Source organism: Podarcis cretensis, assembly GCF_951804945.1.
Source record: "Podarcis cretensis genome assembly, chromosome: 14".
Lineage (NCBI taxonomy): Eukaryota > Metazoa > Chordata > Lepidosauria > Squamata > Lacertidae > Podarcis > Podarcis cretensis.
The window spans coordinates 36,218,244-36,232,525 of NC_137183.1; the positions used below are offsets into that span (position 1 = coordinate 36,218,244).

Consider the following 14,282-nt stretch of genomic DNA (forward strand, 5'->3'; position numbering starts at 1 on the left):
TACTCGGTTACGAGTGATTGCCAAAGAAGAAGAAGACAGTTCAGGACCAGGTCATTTGAGAGACCACCTTATCCCTTATACACCCAGTAGACTGCTGTGGACTGCAAGAGAGTTTCTCCTGAAAGTTCCAAAGATCTCAGAAGCCCCTTACACAGTAACTCAGAGTGGGGCTTTTAGTGGGGCTGCCCCTGTTCTGTGGAATACCCTTAATGTTGACATATGACAGGAGCCCATGATCTTCACTCTCTAGAAACTGCAGAAGACATTTTTGCTTTGACTGGCTTTCTCAGCTGGATAAATGGGTCTTTACCACAAATGTCCATTTGCTTGGGTTTTAAATATATTTGCTGTTTTTAACTTTTAATTATCATATATGTAAATCGCCCTGAGACCGTGGTTTAGAATAATAAATAAGTGGTCATTACCACCACCATCATCACTCTTTGTCCCAAGTCTATCTAAAAGAGCATCCTGTTTTCCTACAGCAGCCAAGTGCTTCTCAGAAGCCGACAAGCAGGTCGTTCAGGCAAGAGCCCTCTCCTCTTATTTATCCTCAAGCAGGACCCTAATTCAGGGGGACACCGATTCTGAAGAGGGAGGCTCTCTATATGCCATGATTGGGGGAGGTCTTGTGCAGCCAACAGATAAGATGAGAGCCAGCTCCTCCTCTGAGAGCACTTACATGCCCTCCAACATTTCTCCAGTGAAAATAGGGACATCTTATCCTGTAATAATAAGTTTACAATTTATACCCCGCCCATCTGCCTGGGTTTCCCCAGCCACTCTGGGCGGCTTCCAACAGAATATTAAAATACAATAACCTATTAAACATTAAAAGCTTCCCTAAACAGGGCTGCCTTCAGATGTCTTCTAAAAGTCTGGCAGTTGTTTTTCTCTTTGACATCTGGTGGGAAGGCGTTCCACAGGGCGGGCGCCACCACTGAGAAGGCCCTCTGCCTGGTTCCCTGTAACTTGGCTTCTCGCAGCAAGGGCCTTGGTGCTGGACCTCAGTGTCTGGGCAGAACAATGGGGCTGGAGACGCTCCTTTAAAAAAAAAAACTTTCCCTATACAAGGCTGCCTTCAGATGGCTTGGGGGTCAGATAACTTCATGCCCTCCAACATTTCTCAGATGAAAATAGGGACACCCTAAGGAAAAGCAGGACATTCCGGGATCAAATCAGAAACCGGGATGGTTTCTCTAAATCAGGGACATCCCTGGAAAAAGAGGGACACTTGGAGGGTCTGCTTATGTAAAAGCAGTAAACTCTGAGCTGAAATGCACAATCTTTATAAGGCTGGCTTCACCATTAGGCAGAGTGTGGTAGCTGCCTCAGGTGGAATGTGCTGGGCAGGGCATACGAATATGGCCTGCCCTGCACTCAGCTGTCTGCTACCCTCAGGTCATTGAAGGTTGGTGCATTCAGGCAAATGGAACACTGCCCTGCCAACCTTAGATAGCCCCCATCTGCCTGCCTTCTTATTGCAACCTCTCCATGAGGTGGCGCTGCCTTCCTTCTCCTAACCTCAGTGTGGAACTCAGCAGAAAAGAGGAAGCAGGAGGTGGGGGGAAATTAGCTCTGCCTGTCATTGACTCTGGCTCCACTTACTGTTGGGTTCCTTGCCTTCCACCCTCCCAGTCCCAATGGGCACCAGCCAGCATTGCCTCAGGTGCAGTAGAGGATGCTAGACCATTGCCAGTTTTGAAGGAAGAGTCAATGCCAGCCCAGCTGGCTTCTGTATATGGAATGTGCGAAGGAGGAACATTGTCCTTTGTCCTGGCAGCAAAATGCCAAACCTGCACAGTGAAGCTGCAATCCAGAGCACCCTTACATGGGAGTAAGCCCCACGAATAGGCTCACTTCAGAGTAAATATACACATAATTGCACTAGCATTCTGTAGTGGACCCACCATTTAATACCATCCATTAATAATGCGGCGGATCTGCGCCCATCTCAATTAAATATACTGCACCCATCTCACGATACACCAGTTACACAGATTTCTACAATATACCCCAGATTATCTAGTGGCAGGGACTTGTGTGAGTCTCAGGCAGGAGTTGATTGAACAAACAAGAAAAGTTTAATTAAACAAAAGAGGTTTATGAAACAAAGTGGGTCAGGAACTGCGTTCTTTCAGGTAGAAGTTAACTGGTTTACTTTAACTAACTTAAGATGCCTCAGGCTTAAACACAACACTATAGGCACAGCTCTTCTTAAACTCCAGTTACTAAAAACCAGTTGTTACACTTCAGGTGGTAGGTGTTCAGGTTTCTAGAATAGATGGTAAAATGTCCAACTCAGTTTCTGTCACTTAGATATTACAATTAAATAATTTCAACACAGACTGCGATCTACTCACGGAGTTAAAAACTGGCAGTGATCTACCCCCTTTTGGGGGGTTCAGGTCAAAGTTGTTGAGTTGTTTTTAGGGAGGGGGAAAGCCGCATTGGGGGGGGGGTGCAGCGCAAAATGGTTGAGCTTTTTTCAGGGGAGCCAAGCTTGTTGAGCTTATTTGCAGGGAGCCAGTGATCTACCAGTGATCTACCACAAACGCTCAGTGATCTACTGGTAGGTCACGATCTACCTGTTGGACGTCCCTGCTCTAGTCCGTCTCTGCTGTCCATCATGCATTCCTCCCTGCCCCAGGTGAGAGAAAAAGTCAGTCCTTACCGGGCATCGTCATCTCGGGCAATAAGAAGGCGCATGTGGCTGGTGGCAGAAGCCGTCCTGAGGATATCCACCGCTCTGCAAGGAAGAGGAAAGAGAGTGATATGCGGCAGGTGACTGACACTCACCAAGAGGCCTTTTCAGCCTGCGAAGCATCTTCAGACTTGGGTCTCCAGATGTTAAGAACATAAGAAGAGCCTGGTGGATCAGGCCAGAGGCCCATCAAGTCCAGCATCCTGAAACAAATTCAGAGCCCTGATCCAGAATGCTATACCTTTCGCTTGTAACGCCAAGCAAACTGTCTCCGTTAACTTCTAAGATCTGGTCCCCTGGTTGCAGGCGGCCTAAATCAAGCAAACAGGCAAGAGAAGTGTCACACATATGGAAAAAGAACATACTCCCTATCCATAATTGCATGGGGACAATAGGAACACCAGCAGCTGCCTTATCCTGAGCTGGATCATTTGGTCCATCTAGCTCCATACTGTCTGCACTGACTGGCAGTGGCTCTCTGTCAGATGGGAATCTCTCTCTCATTTATTAACTTTTCTGTTTTGCAGTTTAGAGTATTCATTTAAATAACCTTAAAATATCAATTTACACCCCTTCTTCTCTTTCCGCGGTTCATTTCGCATAACATATTTTACATAAACTAAACCATTCAGTATTCCATGGTTACATCCATCAAAACTTATTTACACTGTTGAATTTATCTTAATGCTGCCAGCGTATTCAACAAATGGGAATCTCTTCACAGGGTCAGCATCACAAGGCCTTTAGGTCAGATACAGAAGCAATAAATGGCACTTACCATCAGCATGAGCAACACCTCCTGGTAGGATTCTCTTAACGTAAACCCCATATTCCTCTCCAGTAAATTCTTTAATGCCTCCAATCACTTTAATGCCTATCAGGAAAATATGACACAACATAACATTTCCTTACTAAGAAGCAACGTGTACCCCATCCTCTGAAGGCACACCCACCCTGTACACTAGTTTAAAAGACATGGGAATGCTGGGAATTGTTGGCCTGGTGAGGGGTCTGGAAGGGCTTACTAAACATTGATATGTCAACAAAGAAAGTTGCCTCATACCAAGTTGGGCTGTTGGCCCACCTACCTCAGTATTGTCAACACTGACTGGCAGCAGCTCTCAAGGATTTCAGGTAGAAAGTGGATAGATAATATTAGAATTCAGAGGCATCCAATTAAGCTGAATGTTAAAAAAAATTGGGAAATGATATACAATGAATTGAAAAAAATGTTTAAAATGACATTTGTAAAAAAACAAACAAAAAAAAACCAGAAGCATTTTTGTTAGGGATTGTAGGACAAGACCTGCCAAGGAAAGCAAATAATTTATTTATGTATGCTACAGCAGTGGCAAGAGTCTTGATAGCACAAGGATGGAAGAATGAGGAAATCCTGACGAAAGAAATTGATGACTTATGCAGAACTGGCCAAATTGACTTACAAATTGCGACACGAGGACAACTGCGACTTCAAGGAAGAATGGGAACTTTTTACAAACTATTTAAAGAGACAACAAAATGAACTGGACTCTTTGGCAGGTTTTGAATAAACATATACCGTACAAATTTAATGGTTGATAACAATTTTATAATATGCAGAGAAAATATGCGAAGAGAAATCAGGGTGAGGAGCTGAGGGAAGTCCTTGGTGGGGGGAGGGGGGAGGGGAAAATAATGTATGTGATTATATGGTTTGATAATTTGTTATGTGGAAATTGATCAATAAAAATATTTTTTTAAAAAACAAAAACTGAATGATGGGAGATTCAGGACAGGGGGTGGGGGAAGGGAGGACTTCTTCACACAGAGCATAGCTGGACTATGGAGCTCTTTCCCCCCAGAAGGAGCAAGGGCCACTGACATGGATGGCTTTAAAGAGTATGAGACAACTACAAATACTCTTGGGGGGTAAGGCTATGACAATGGATACTAGCCATCATGACGATGTTCTTCCCCCCACTGTTAGATGCAGTAATGCTTCTGAATTTCATTTGCCTGGAGTTGCAAGTGGTAAGAATGGCTGTTGTGCTCAGGTCCTGTTGGAACAGGATGCTGGACCTGAGGGGCCACTGGCCTAATCCATCTTCTTCTTAGGTCCTTATGTATCAGTCCTTACCACTGGAATACATATATTCCACTTGAGGTATAGAGAATGAGAGTGAAGTGAGCAACCTCAATAGTGGCCTTGAGGATATGGAACTCCATCAGGGGAGCTTCGTTATACATCAATGTGTTTTGCAAGATGAACCTATTGGGTTGGAAGTAACACAACTGATACTCCCAGAAAACTGTGCATAGGATTGCAGTCTTCATAATCCTAATGAACTGGAATAAATAAATAAAAATGCCCAGTAGCACCTTAGAGACCAACTAAGTATGTTCTGGGTGAAAGCTTTTGTGTGCATGCACACTGCTTCAAGCCCGAGGGATAGGAAGATTTCAAGGCAAACACAGTTCTGCAAATCAAACTGTACCCTTTTACATGTCCTCGCTTTGCTCAAAGTCTTCTGTCTCTTATGCCTTGCTTGGGGCATGTGCTGGATACCTGCCCAGAATGCCTAGTGCCACAACATCTCTAGTGCACGGCTGAGGAGGATTTCTAGTGCACGGCTGAGGAGGATTCCAAGCCAAAAACAGCTGGGGTGAAAAGTTCATTGGGGAGGGAGAGGAAGGAAAATAGGTCAGTTTTGATTGCTGTTTATTTATTTAAAAGCTAAACCACAGAAATGGTTTTTATCCCTCCGCGGTATATAAAAATAACATAAAACAGTATCAAATAGCATAATAAAAATGGTAAAATAGCTTTATAAAAGCAGGGGGCTGCAGCCATCTAAATTTCACTCAGAGTAAAAAGGTAAAGGGACCCCTGACCATTAGGTCCAGTTGTGGCCGACTCTGGGGTTGCGGCACTCATCTCGCTTTATTGGCCGCAGACAGCTTCCGGGTCATGTGGCCAGCATGACTAAGCCGCTTCTGGCGAACCAGAGCAGCACACGGAAACGCCATTTACCTTCCCGCTGGAGCGGTACCTATTGATCTACTTACACTTTGACGTGCTTTCGAACTGCTAGGTTGGCAGGAACAGGGACCGAGCAATGAGAGCTCACTCCATTGTGGGGATTCGAACTGCTGACCTTCCGATCAGCAAGTCCTAGGCTCTGTGGTTTAACCCACAGCGCCACCCGCGTCCCTTTCACTCAGAGTAGTCTCATTTAAATTAATAGGTGTAAGCTAGTCATGTCCATTGATTTCCGTGGTTTACTTCATCATACTGGATGAAGTGTGCTGTAATGGTTAGAGTGGTTAGGATCCAGGAGACAAGGATTGAAATCCCCACTCATCCATGAAGCTAACTGGGTGACCTTGGAGCCAGCCCCTAACCAACCTCACAGGATTGTTGTGGAGATGAAATGTGGGGGGCGGAGGGGGGGGGGAGAGCCTTATAGGCCACTTTGAGTTCCTGAGAAAAAAGGATGTGATATAGATGCAATGAATGAATGAAAGAGCAAGCAGGAATGGGACACTGGCCTGATTCAGCAGACTCTTCTCATGTCCTTATGGACTTTGGGTAAGTTATGCCCATTAACTCTTTTAATATCTGTCAATGGAGAGTATCAGTATTTCTTAATCTTTGCACATGTTCACACAATATTAAATATCCTTCCTCAAGGGGCTCAGTAATGCATCAGTCACTTGAATTCATATTAATTGTACCCGTGTTAGAACCCAATTAGATATGGGGTCTCCAGCATGGTAAGTGGGCAGGCATCTTCCTTGGTGCCCTTTAAGTCTTCCTGCCCCTCCCAATTTTTAGGGTGTTTTTTGTTTTTGTTTTAGGGGGTTGCTTGGGAAGAGTTGCCTGTTTCTTCTTTAGCCTGCATTTTATTGGTTTTGGGGGTACCGTATGTGTAGGTGTTTTCGTGTGTTGGTTTAAGGGAAAGGCATTCTCAGCATTGCCATTGTTCCTTCTGTGAAATGGGTATATTGTGGTGCCTACAGCACAGTTCCAAATGTGTCCCCAGCTCCCAAAAGGTCAGGAAACCCAGAGCCAAATAGGATTTTGAAAAATGTAAATTCATGCATAATGTAAGAGTAAGGCAAATTCTTCCAGTTTCAGTTTTCTTGGCTGGCTCTCACCTCTTTCTCATGCAGTCCTATCAGAAAGCGCGTCAGATAGTCACATCTCATCCTTATTAAACACACACACGTAGCCAAGGGCAACTGATTGAGCACAAATAATAGGAAGAGGATCCTTTCCTGCAAACAATTTTTCAAGTGTCTGTTGTTGCACACCCACAGTGCCCTCTGGCGGTAATATATAAGGACTAGTGCTAAATCCGAAACTGAACTCTAGTTCAGAGTCATGCAAAAAATCGGGGTGAAACGTGCATGTGAAATTTCCAGTCTCAGCTCCATGTGGAGCTCTCCAGGGTGCTACTGGGAGACAGAACTTTGCTTGCCTCATCATAACCCAAATCCAAAATCCTTACCCAGAATCCTCTGTCATGACTGGAATTATGGATGGAGGAGAAATTTGGTTTGGTTCACATTTTAAAACGGCTTTCAAAACTTTCAAAAACAATATGCATCTTTTCAAATTCAAACTTCTCTGAATTTTGCAGCACAACTGTGCTCAAATACTGTGTACGAAAATGCGTGTGTACATAAAAATGCACATAGTCATGAAAATAACATGCAGAAATGCAGTACATCAGAGAAAGCTTCTTTGCACAAATGTGTATATTAGGCAAAATTGCATACAACAATGTGTATTAGGAGAAATTTGCACTAAAATACTGAATTTTGATGAGGAATTTTTTTAAAAAAAGATTCACAAACTGATGTGGAAGTGTGGAGAACAGAACATAAGATGAGTAAAATGAGAAACTGAAACCACATTCACACCATACATTTAAAGCACCATGATCTACTTTAAACAGCCATGGCTTCCCTCAACGTATTTTGGGAACTGTGTTAAGGATGCTGAGAACTGTTAGCAGACTCCTCTTCCCCTCACAGAATTACAATTCCCAGAGTTCCTTCTGAAGAGGGATTGATTGTTGAATCACTCTGGGTAACAAGTACATCCCCCTTCTTGCAGCAATAAAAATGTGCTTTAAGCATATGGTATGTCCTTAGCCTTTGGGTACAACTGACACAACTTGGCTTTTGGTCATTTAGAATTTCTGGTGATTTTTAAAAAACAATTGGACTGTTTCAATGAAATGATCTCTCTACTGGTTTTTTTTTAAATTTTGTTTTATATTTTACTATTTAATGTGGAATTTGTGGTTCTGATTGTTTGGATGTGTAAGCTGCTCTGAGATCTCTGTTGGTGAATGGATAAACTAAAAACATGAGATTTGACACAGAAATGCCTGGCAGGAAAAGGGCAAAAATGCAATTTATCAAAGGCTCATTAAATTCTAATTTCTTGGAGTCTGGGCTGAAGGCTGTGGGATTATGAATGCTGGTTTTAATTAACAAATCAGCCAGTCAGTGAGAGCCAGCGAGATCAGACTTCCTTGCTCTCAATCCAAGACACAAATAGATATGTTAACAGACGGGAGGAAGCCCACAGACACTGAGCATCGTCTATTGCAACCACACACAACACACACAGCACGAGAGGCAACTGAACCAAGGAATCCACCCCATTGACAAACATGCTTTGCTTGGAAGTATTCTGCAAAGCCAAGATCAAAGCAACTGATCTTCTCACGCCTAACAAATATAAAAGGTAAAGGTACCCCTGCCCGTACGGGCCAGTCTTGACAGACGCTGGGGTTGTGCGCCCATCTCACTCAAGAGGCCGGGGGCCAGCGCTGTCCGGAGACACTTCCGGGTCACGTGGCCAGTGTGACATTGCTGCTCTGGCGAGCCAGAGCCGCACACGGAAACGCCGTTTACCTTCCCGCTAGTAAGCGGTCCCTATTTATCTACTTGCACCCGGGGGTGCTTTCGAACTGCTAGGTTGGCAGGCGCTGGGACCGAGCAGCGGGAGCGCACCCCGCCACGGGGATTCGAACCGCCGACCTTTCGATCGGCAAGCCCTAGGCGCTGAGGCTTTTACCCACAGCGCCACCCGCGTCCCTCTAACAAATATAGGAACATGCTTATTGAATTGCTCTTGTTGGGGTACAGAAAGTTTCAGTCTGAGCCACCTAGGAAAGAACTCACCTGGAGTCAAGACTCCTGGTTCATCTAGCTTGGTCGTGCCCAATAACAATAACAATTTTATTATTTATATGACTGACTGAGCTGCCCCAGCCCCTCTGCGTGGCTCCCAACAAAATATAAAAAACACAATAAAACATCAGCCATTAAAAGCTTCCCTGTACAGAGCTGCCTTCAGGTGTCTTCGTAAAGTCATATAGTTATTTATCTGTTTGATATCTGATGGGAGGGCGTTCCCACAGGGTGAGCCAACAAGACCCTCCTATACTGACTGGCAGCTGCTCTCCAGAATTTCAGGTATGGCTCTCTCCTAGTTGTTGTGGATTGAACTGGGGAACGCAAATCAGATGATATACCACTGAACTACAACCCTTCCCATTTACACATTATGGAAGGGTCTGCTTTGTCTGCTATCTTCCTTTACTCTGCAATAGCCCAATTTTGAACTGAAATGATGGAAACACAAACACACACAACAGAGCCCCTTGCTCACCCCACTTGCCAACACCCTGCTAAAGGTAAAGGTAAAGGGACCCCTGACCATTAGGTCCAGTCATGGCTGACTCTGGGGTTGTGGCGCTCATCTCGCTTTATTAGCCGAGGGAGCTGGCGTACAGCTTCCTGGTCATGTGGCCAGCATGACTAAGCCACTTCTGGCGAACCAGAGCAGCGCACGGAAACACCATTTACCTTCCCGCCGGAGCGGTACCTATTTATCTACTTGCACTTTGATGTGCTTTCGAACTGCTAGGTTGGCAGGAGCAGGGACCAAACAACGGGTGCTCACCCCGTCGTGGGGATTCGAACCGCCAACCTTCTGATCAGCAAGTCCTAGGCTCTGTGGTTTAACCCACAGTGCCACCCGCGTCCCTGCTTTCCCCCCCATATTTACCCCCTAGAGTGGTGGCTCCCAAACTTTCTTTGACTACTTCCCCCTTGGTTCCTTAAAAAAACATTATTCAGAATAGCGGTTCGCACAACCCATTAAGAAAGATAATAATGCAAAAACAACAAACAAACTATCAATTGCACATTTATTCAAATTCCAATTAAAACTATCTAATCTAATTAAGTCAACCAAATTGATGAACTTCATTCAGTGATGCCAGCCACTCAAAGTCGGTTAGTCGGTTACACTTCCAGTGCCTCTTGCCACCCGGTTGCCTCTTAATGTCCCCCTAGGTAATTCCAGTGCCCCCCCAATGGGTGGCACACCCCATTTTGGGAAACAGTGCCCCAGAACTTCTCCCTCCCACCCAATGTAAGCACTAAGTTTCACTTTCTGAAGCCGCTTCTCTCTTCCGTTCTGATGCTCCACTTGGAACCCCCATTTTCACCTTTGCTCCCATATCCATGCATCCTTCCCCTCTGTTCTGTACCCCCTTTGCACAAACACCCATTTTCACAGGAAAGGAAGGAAGCCTGTGGGGTCCTCAAGGAAGAGGGTGTGGAGCCAGAGCCATTTGATGGGACTTAGTGAAGGGCAGCTGGAATGCTGGTTCCCCCTGCTCTCCTTCCCTGGTTGGCTGGCCACACCCAGCATCTTCCACCCAACTGAGCAGCCCTGGCAGGACAAGCTGGTCTACATCACCCATGTCCTGCAATTTGCCAGGATGCTGCTGGTACTCCTCTTCCATTCTGGTCATCTGCTGGGAGATCGCCATAGCAATGTGGCCCAGGGCCAGGAGGGTACCAGCCATGTCCCTTGCCCTTCAAGGCATTGCAGCAGCAGCAGCAGCTGGCCTATGAGCTGCTTGGCCTCACCACTGCATGGGAAAAGCCTGTGATGGCAACTCCACCTTCTCATCCTCTAAAGTGGGCACTCTCCCAGCTGTGGGGAAAGGGGAGACTTCAGGGATTTCAGGCCCGGAAAGCAAGGAGGTTTCCCATGAAGGGAGAGCTTGACATTAATAGCTCCGCCCACCACACCCTTTTTGAGGTTTGCCTCTCCAGATGATGCGTTGGTAGAAGGGCAGTGGGAAACTCAGGCTGGCTACATATTTGGCTACCGGTGGCAGAAGCAGCATTCCCCAGGGGGGCATCTGTCTTGTGCACACTGCAGCCCAGCAACTACGATGGCAGCAGCATACTGAACTGCCAGGAGGCGAGTGGAGTGCCTGCAGAGCACCTGAATGATGTTTGCAGACCAATGGGTATAGAGCAACAACAGTCAGGGTTGTATCCAAGGCAGTACACATTATGCCAGCATAAGGGTTTGCCCTTGTACAATGGAACTTCTCCCATCCTCTTCCCAGATCTGCTCTGAGGGTTGGGGAACTCCCAGAACAGATTTAGTGGACTCACTGGGGAAGGAGGAGGAGGGGAAGTTCTATGGTGCAAGCATAAATCCTTGCACGGATGGAATGAGTTTGTGGGATACCACGTTCTCTTTATATATTGGGTCAAGCCTGGTGGAGTTCCCAGATGTGTGTGCACACCTGTATTTTAAAGATGGAAACACACATCTGTGAGAAGTGCATGATGCTTGCAAGGTGCATATTTTCTATAGGATTAGGCTAGTGCAACCCTGGCATTTCCATAACTATCATAACGTGCCAAGTGGTCCTTAGTCACCCATCCCTTCCCACTTAATATTTTAGCAGATGTTGCTTGCACACTTACAAAGACTAGAAACTGAAAAACTAAAACTAAAACTGAGATTTCCAAAATGCTGCACTCAGTTCCAGGTTTTGCCATTTACCTCCATTGCTTGCATGCAATTGCAACACACACTCACAACACAATATTTTGGCCTGTTTATTTCATGCACTAGAATTGTCCTCTTGCACTCTGGAACAGCAACCCAGATCTGTGACTAAGACAACTATATTTAATTACATTTGGCTTAATCTCTTTGTTTTGCTTTCCAGTCTCTGTAGCATCTTTTCCTTCGCCTGGGGTGAGGATTTGGCTATAGGTGAAATGAAGTTAAGCTTTGATCTAAGAAGATGAAGGTTAGGATAATTGGATCTCAGCTTTTCAGAAAAAAACATTGTTTAACTGGCACCTCTCTATGGTAACTAATTTCCAATTAAATGATCAGTGCAGATCTCTAAGACACTCGTGGAATTTAGGTTCATGGAGTTAATTCCAGATTACCAGCTGCACTCTGCACAACAGAGCGTAGCTATAATATCCTGGTCTATCCTACAGAGTCTGTGGACACAGCAACCATGTTTTTAACTCAGTGTGTGTTTTAAAAGTGCCGTGCCAAGAGTGAGTGGTTGTGTGAATGCCAGCACCATGCCCAGCAGTTAGGGTGCAATACTTCCAGACTTTGGCATGTCATCATTGACACTACTCAAAACATAGTAGGTGCACAGAAATATAAGGAACTGTCTTAATATATACTGAGCCAGACCACTAGCCTATTTAGTTCAGTATTTGTTTTAACTGACTGGCAGTGCTTCTCAGGTGTGTCAGGCAGGGATCATTTCCAGCCCTACCCGGAGATGCTGATTCTTCTGTCATCTCCTTCACCTGTCCTAGCATCTCCAAGAATGAACCAGTGCTGAGGACAGGAGATGCTGCTGACCCGCAAGTGGTGTGCCTTCCCTTTGTCCAGGACCAGAAGGCATCAAAGACTACAAAGCCACAATGCAGTGCAACATCGGAAGCTGCTTCACACTGAGTCAGGTCATTGGTCCATCTAGCTCAGTATTGTCTACTGGCAGTTTCTCCCCTGTGTCTCAGACAAGGAGCATTCCCAACCCTACCTGGAGATGCGAAGGATTGACCCTGGGAGCTCCTGCAGGCAAGGCAGGTGCTCTGCCCTGGAGCTTTTGTCCTTCCTCTGGAGGAATTTCTATGATGTTTCGTTTTGAAGTAATATTTACTGGCTTCCACAAATATATAACTAGACAAATTAGGTGTAAACATAAGCAATAGCACAAACAAAGTCTGCCCTCCTCCCAAGCTTGCCAGTGACTGAAAAAGTATTCATGTCTTTATGATACCCTGTAGTTTTTATACAAAATTATCCTACGTTGTTCAGAAACATTGTATGAAAACACCCATCCCCAGTGAGATCACCTTCTCCAACTAAAGCATCCACAAGTATGCATAGTCATAGCATCTACATTTGCAGTGATGTGGCTGATAACACATAAATGCTTTTCAGTAGTTTATAAAATAAATTGCCACCAAATACACCCCCCCATTACATTATGAGTTACTTTCTGAGATATAGCCAATCTCCATACATGTTTACACCACGGGTCTGCTCCTAAACCCTGATGATTCCTCCACCATGTTTGGGTAATGGACAGTGGCATAGCTAGCCACTTGTGTGCCTGCTGTGGCGCGCATGTCCTGCAGCCAGGGGCGGGGTGAGCCAGCCATGGGGGTGGGGCAAACCAGCCATGGGGGCGGGGCGCACTGCGTGGAGCCTCTCCGCCGCCTCCCCCTCAGCTGTAGGGCGGCTGAGGGAGAGGCGGTGGGCACGGCTAAAAGGGTTGCTGAAAAACTGTAAAATAAGGATGCAAAAAGGGTGAGGTATGGGGAAGTCCGAGAAAGGAGGCTTATGAAAATGAGGTTAAGAATTTATATTTGTGTGTTTGTCTGTATTGGTTGATGTTTTTACGTTGTTGTTGTTGTTTTGTTTTAAAATTGGAAAACTAATAAAAATTATTATTAAAAAAAAAAAAAAGAGAGAGGCGGTGGGCAGACACAAGCCCCGCGCTGCCGTTTCAGCGCGGAGTCTGCAAGCCACCACGTCACTCCCAGTAGAGATGTGTGGCTCAGGCACGCTACAGGCCCTGTGGTAAGTGCCGCGGTGTGGCACCCAGTACCAGCCATGTTTCGTTACATTTCTTGACTGAACTAAAAAAAAATTGTGAGCCCATAAACAAAAAAACTCATATTTTTGTCACCCCCATCAGTGATGACACTGAGGGCGGACCGCACCCACCTTCTTCTGCCACTGGTCATGGATCAGCAGTTCTCAACCTGTGGGTCCCCAGATGTTGTTGGATTACAACTCCCATCATCCCTGAGCTCTGGCATTGCTAGCTAGGGGTGATGGGAGTTGTTAATTTAAGGTAGCCTTCCTAATGTTTCCCCACAGATGAACAAGTAGCAATAGACTGCCTGCAGCAGATAGAGTGAATCTTGGCATTAGGGACTTCTGGAAAGCAAAGTACCGTATTTTTCACTCTATAGGACGCACCGGACCATAGGACGCACCAGACCATAGGAGGGGGAGAACAGGGGAAAAAAATTCTCCCCCTTTCTGCTCAGTGCCCCTTCAGCAAAGCGGAAGGAGAAACGGAGCCCCTTCCATTTCTCCTCCTGCTTCACCGAAGGGGCGCTGCACAGTTCTCCCTCTCTGCTGAAGCCAGGAGAGTCTTGCTCTCCCGGCTTCAGCAAAAGGAACCCGAAGCGTTTGGAGTGCAGCGCAAGG

General features: G+C 45.7%; 1 protein-coding gene across 2 annotated transcripts in view; it reads right to left on the reverse strand.

Annotated features, from left to right (window-relative positions):
• The window catches only part of LOC307202510 (syntaxin-binding protein 4-like), a 61,230-nt gene that overhangs the window by 21,117 nt on the left and 25,831 nt on the right, over positions 1 to 14,282 (reverse strand). For both annotated transcript variants that reach the window (XM_079952498.1, XM_079952499.1), the window contains exons 3-5: positions 3,483 to 3,578; positions 2,946 to 3,015; positions 2,675 to 2,749 (exon numbers count right to left, since the gene is read on the reverse strand). In XM_079952498.1, coding sequence (XP_079808624.1) covers positions 2,675 to 2,749; positions 2,946 to 3,015; positions 3,483 to 3,578 — 241 coding nt within the window. The remainder of the gene's footprint in view (positions 1 to 2,674; positions 2,750 to 2,945; positions 3,016 to 3,482; positions 3,579 to 14,282) is intronic.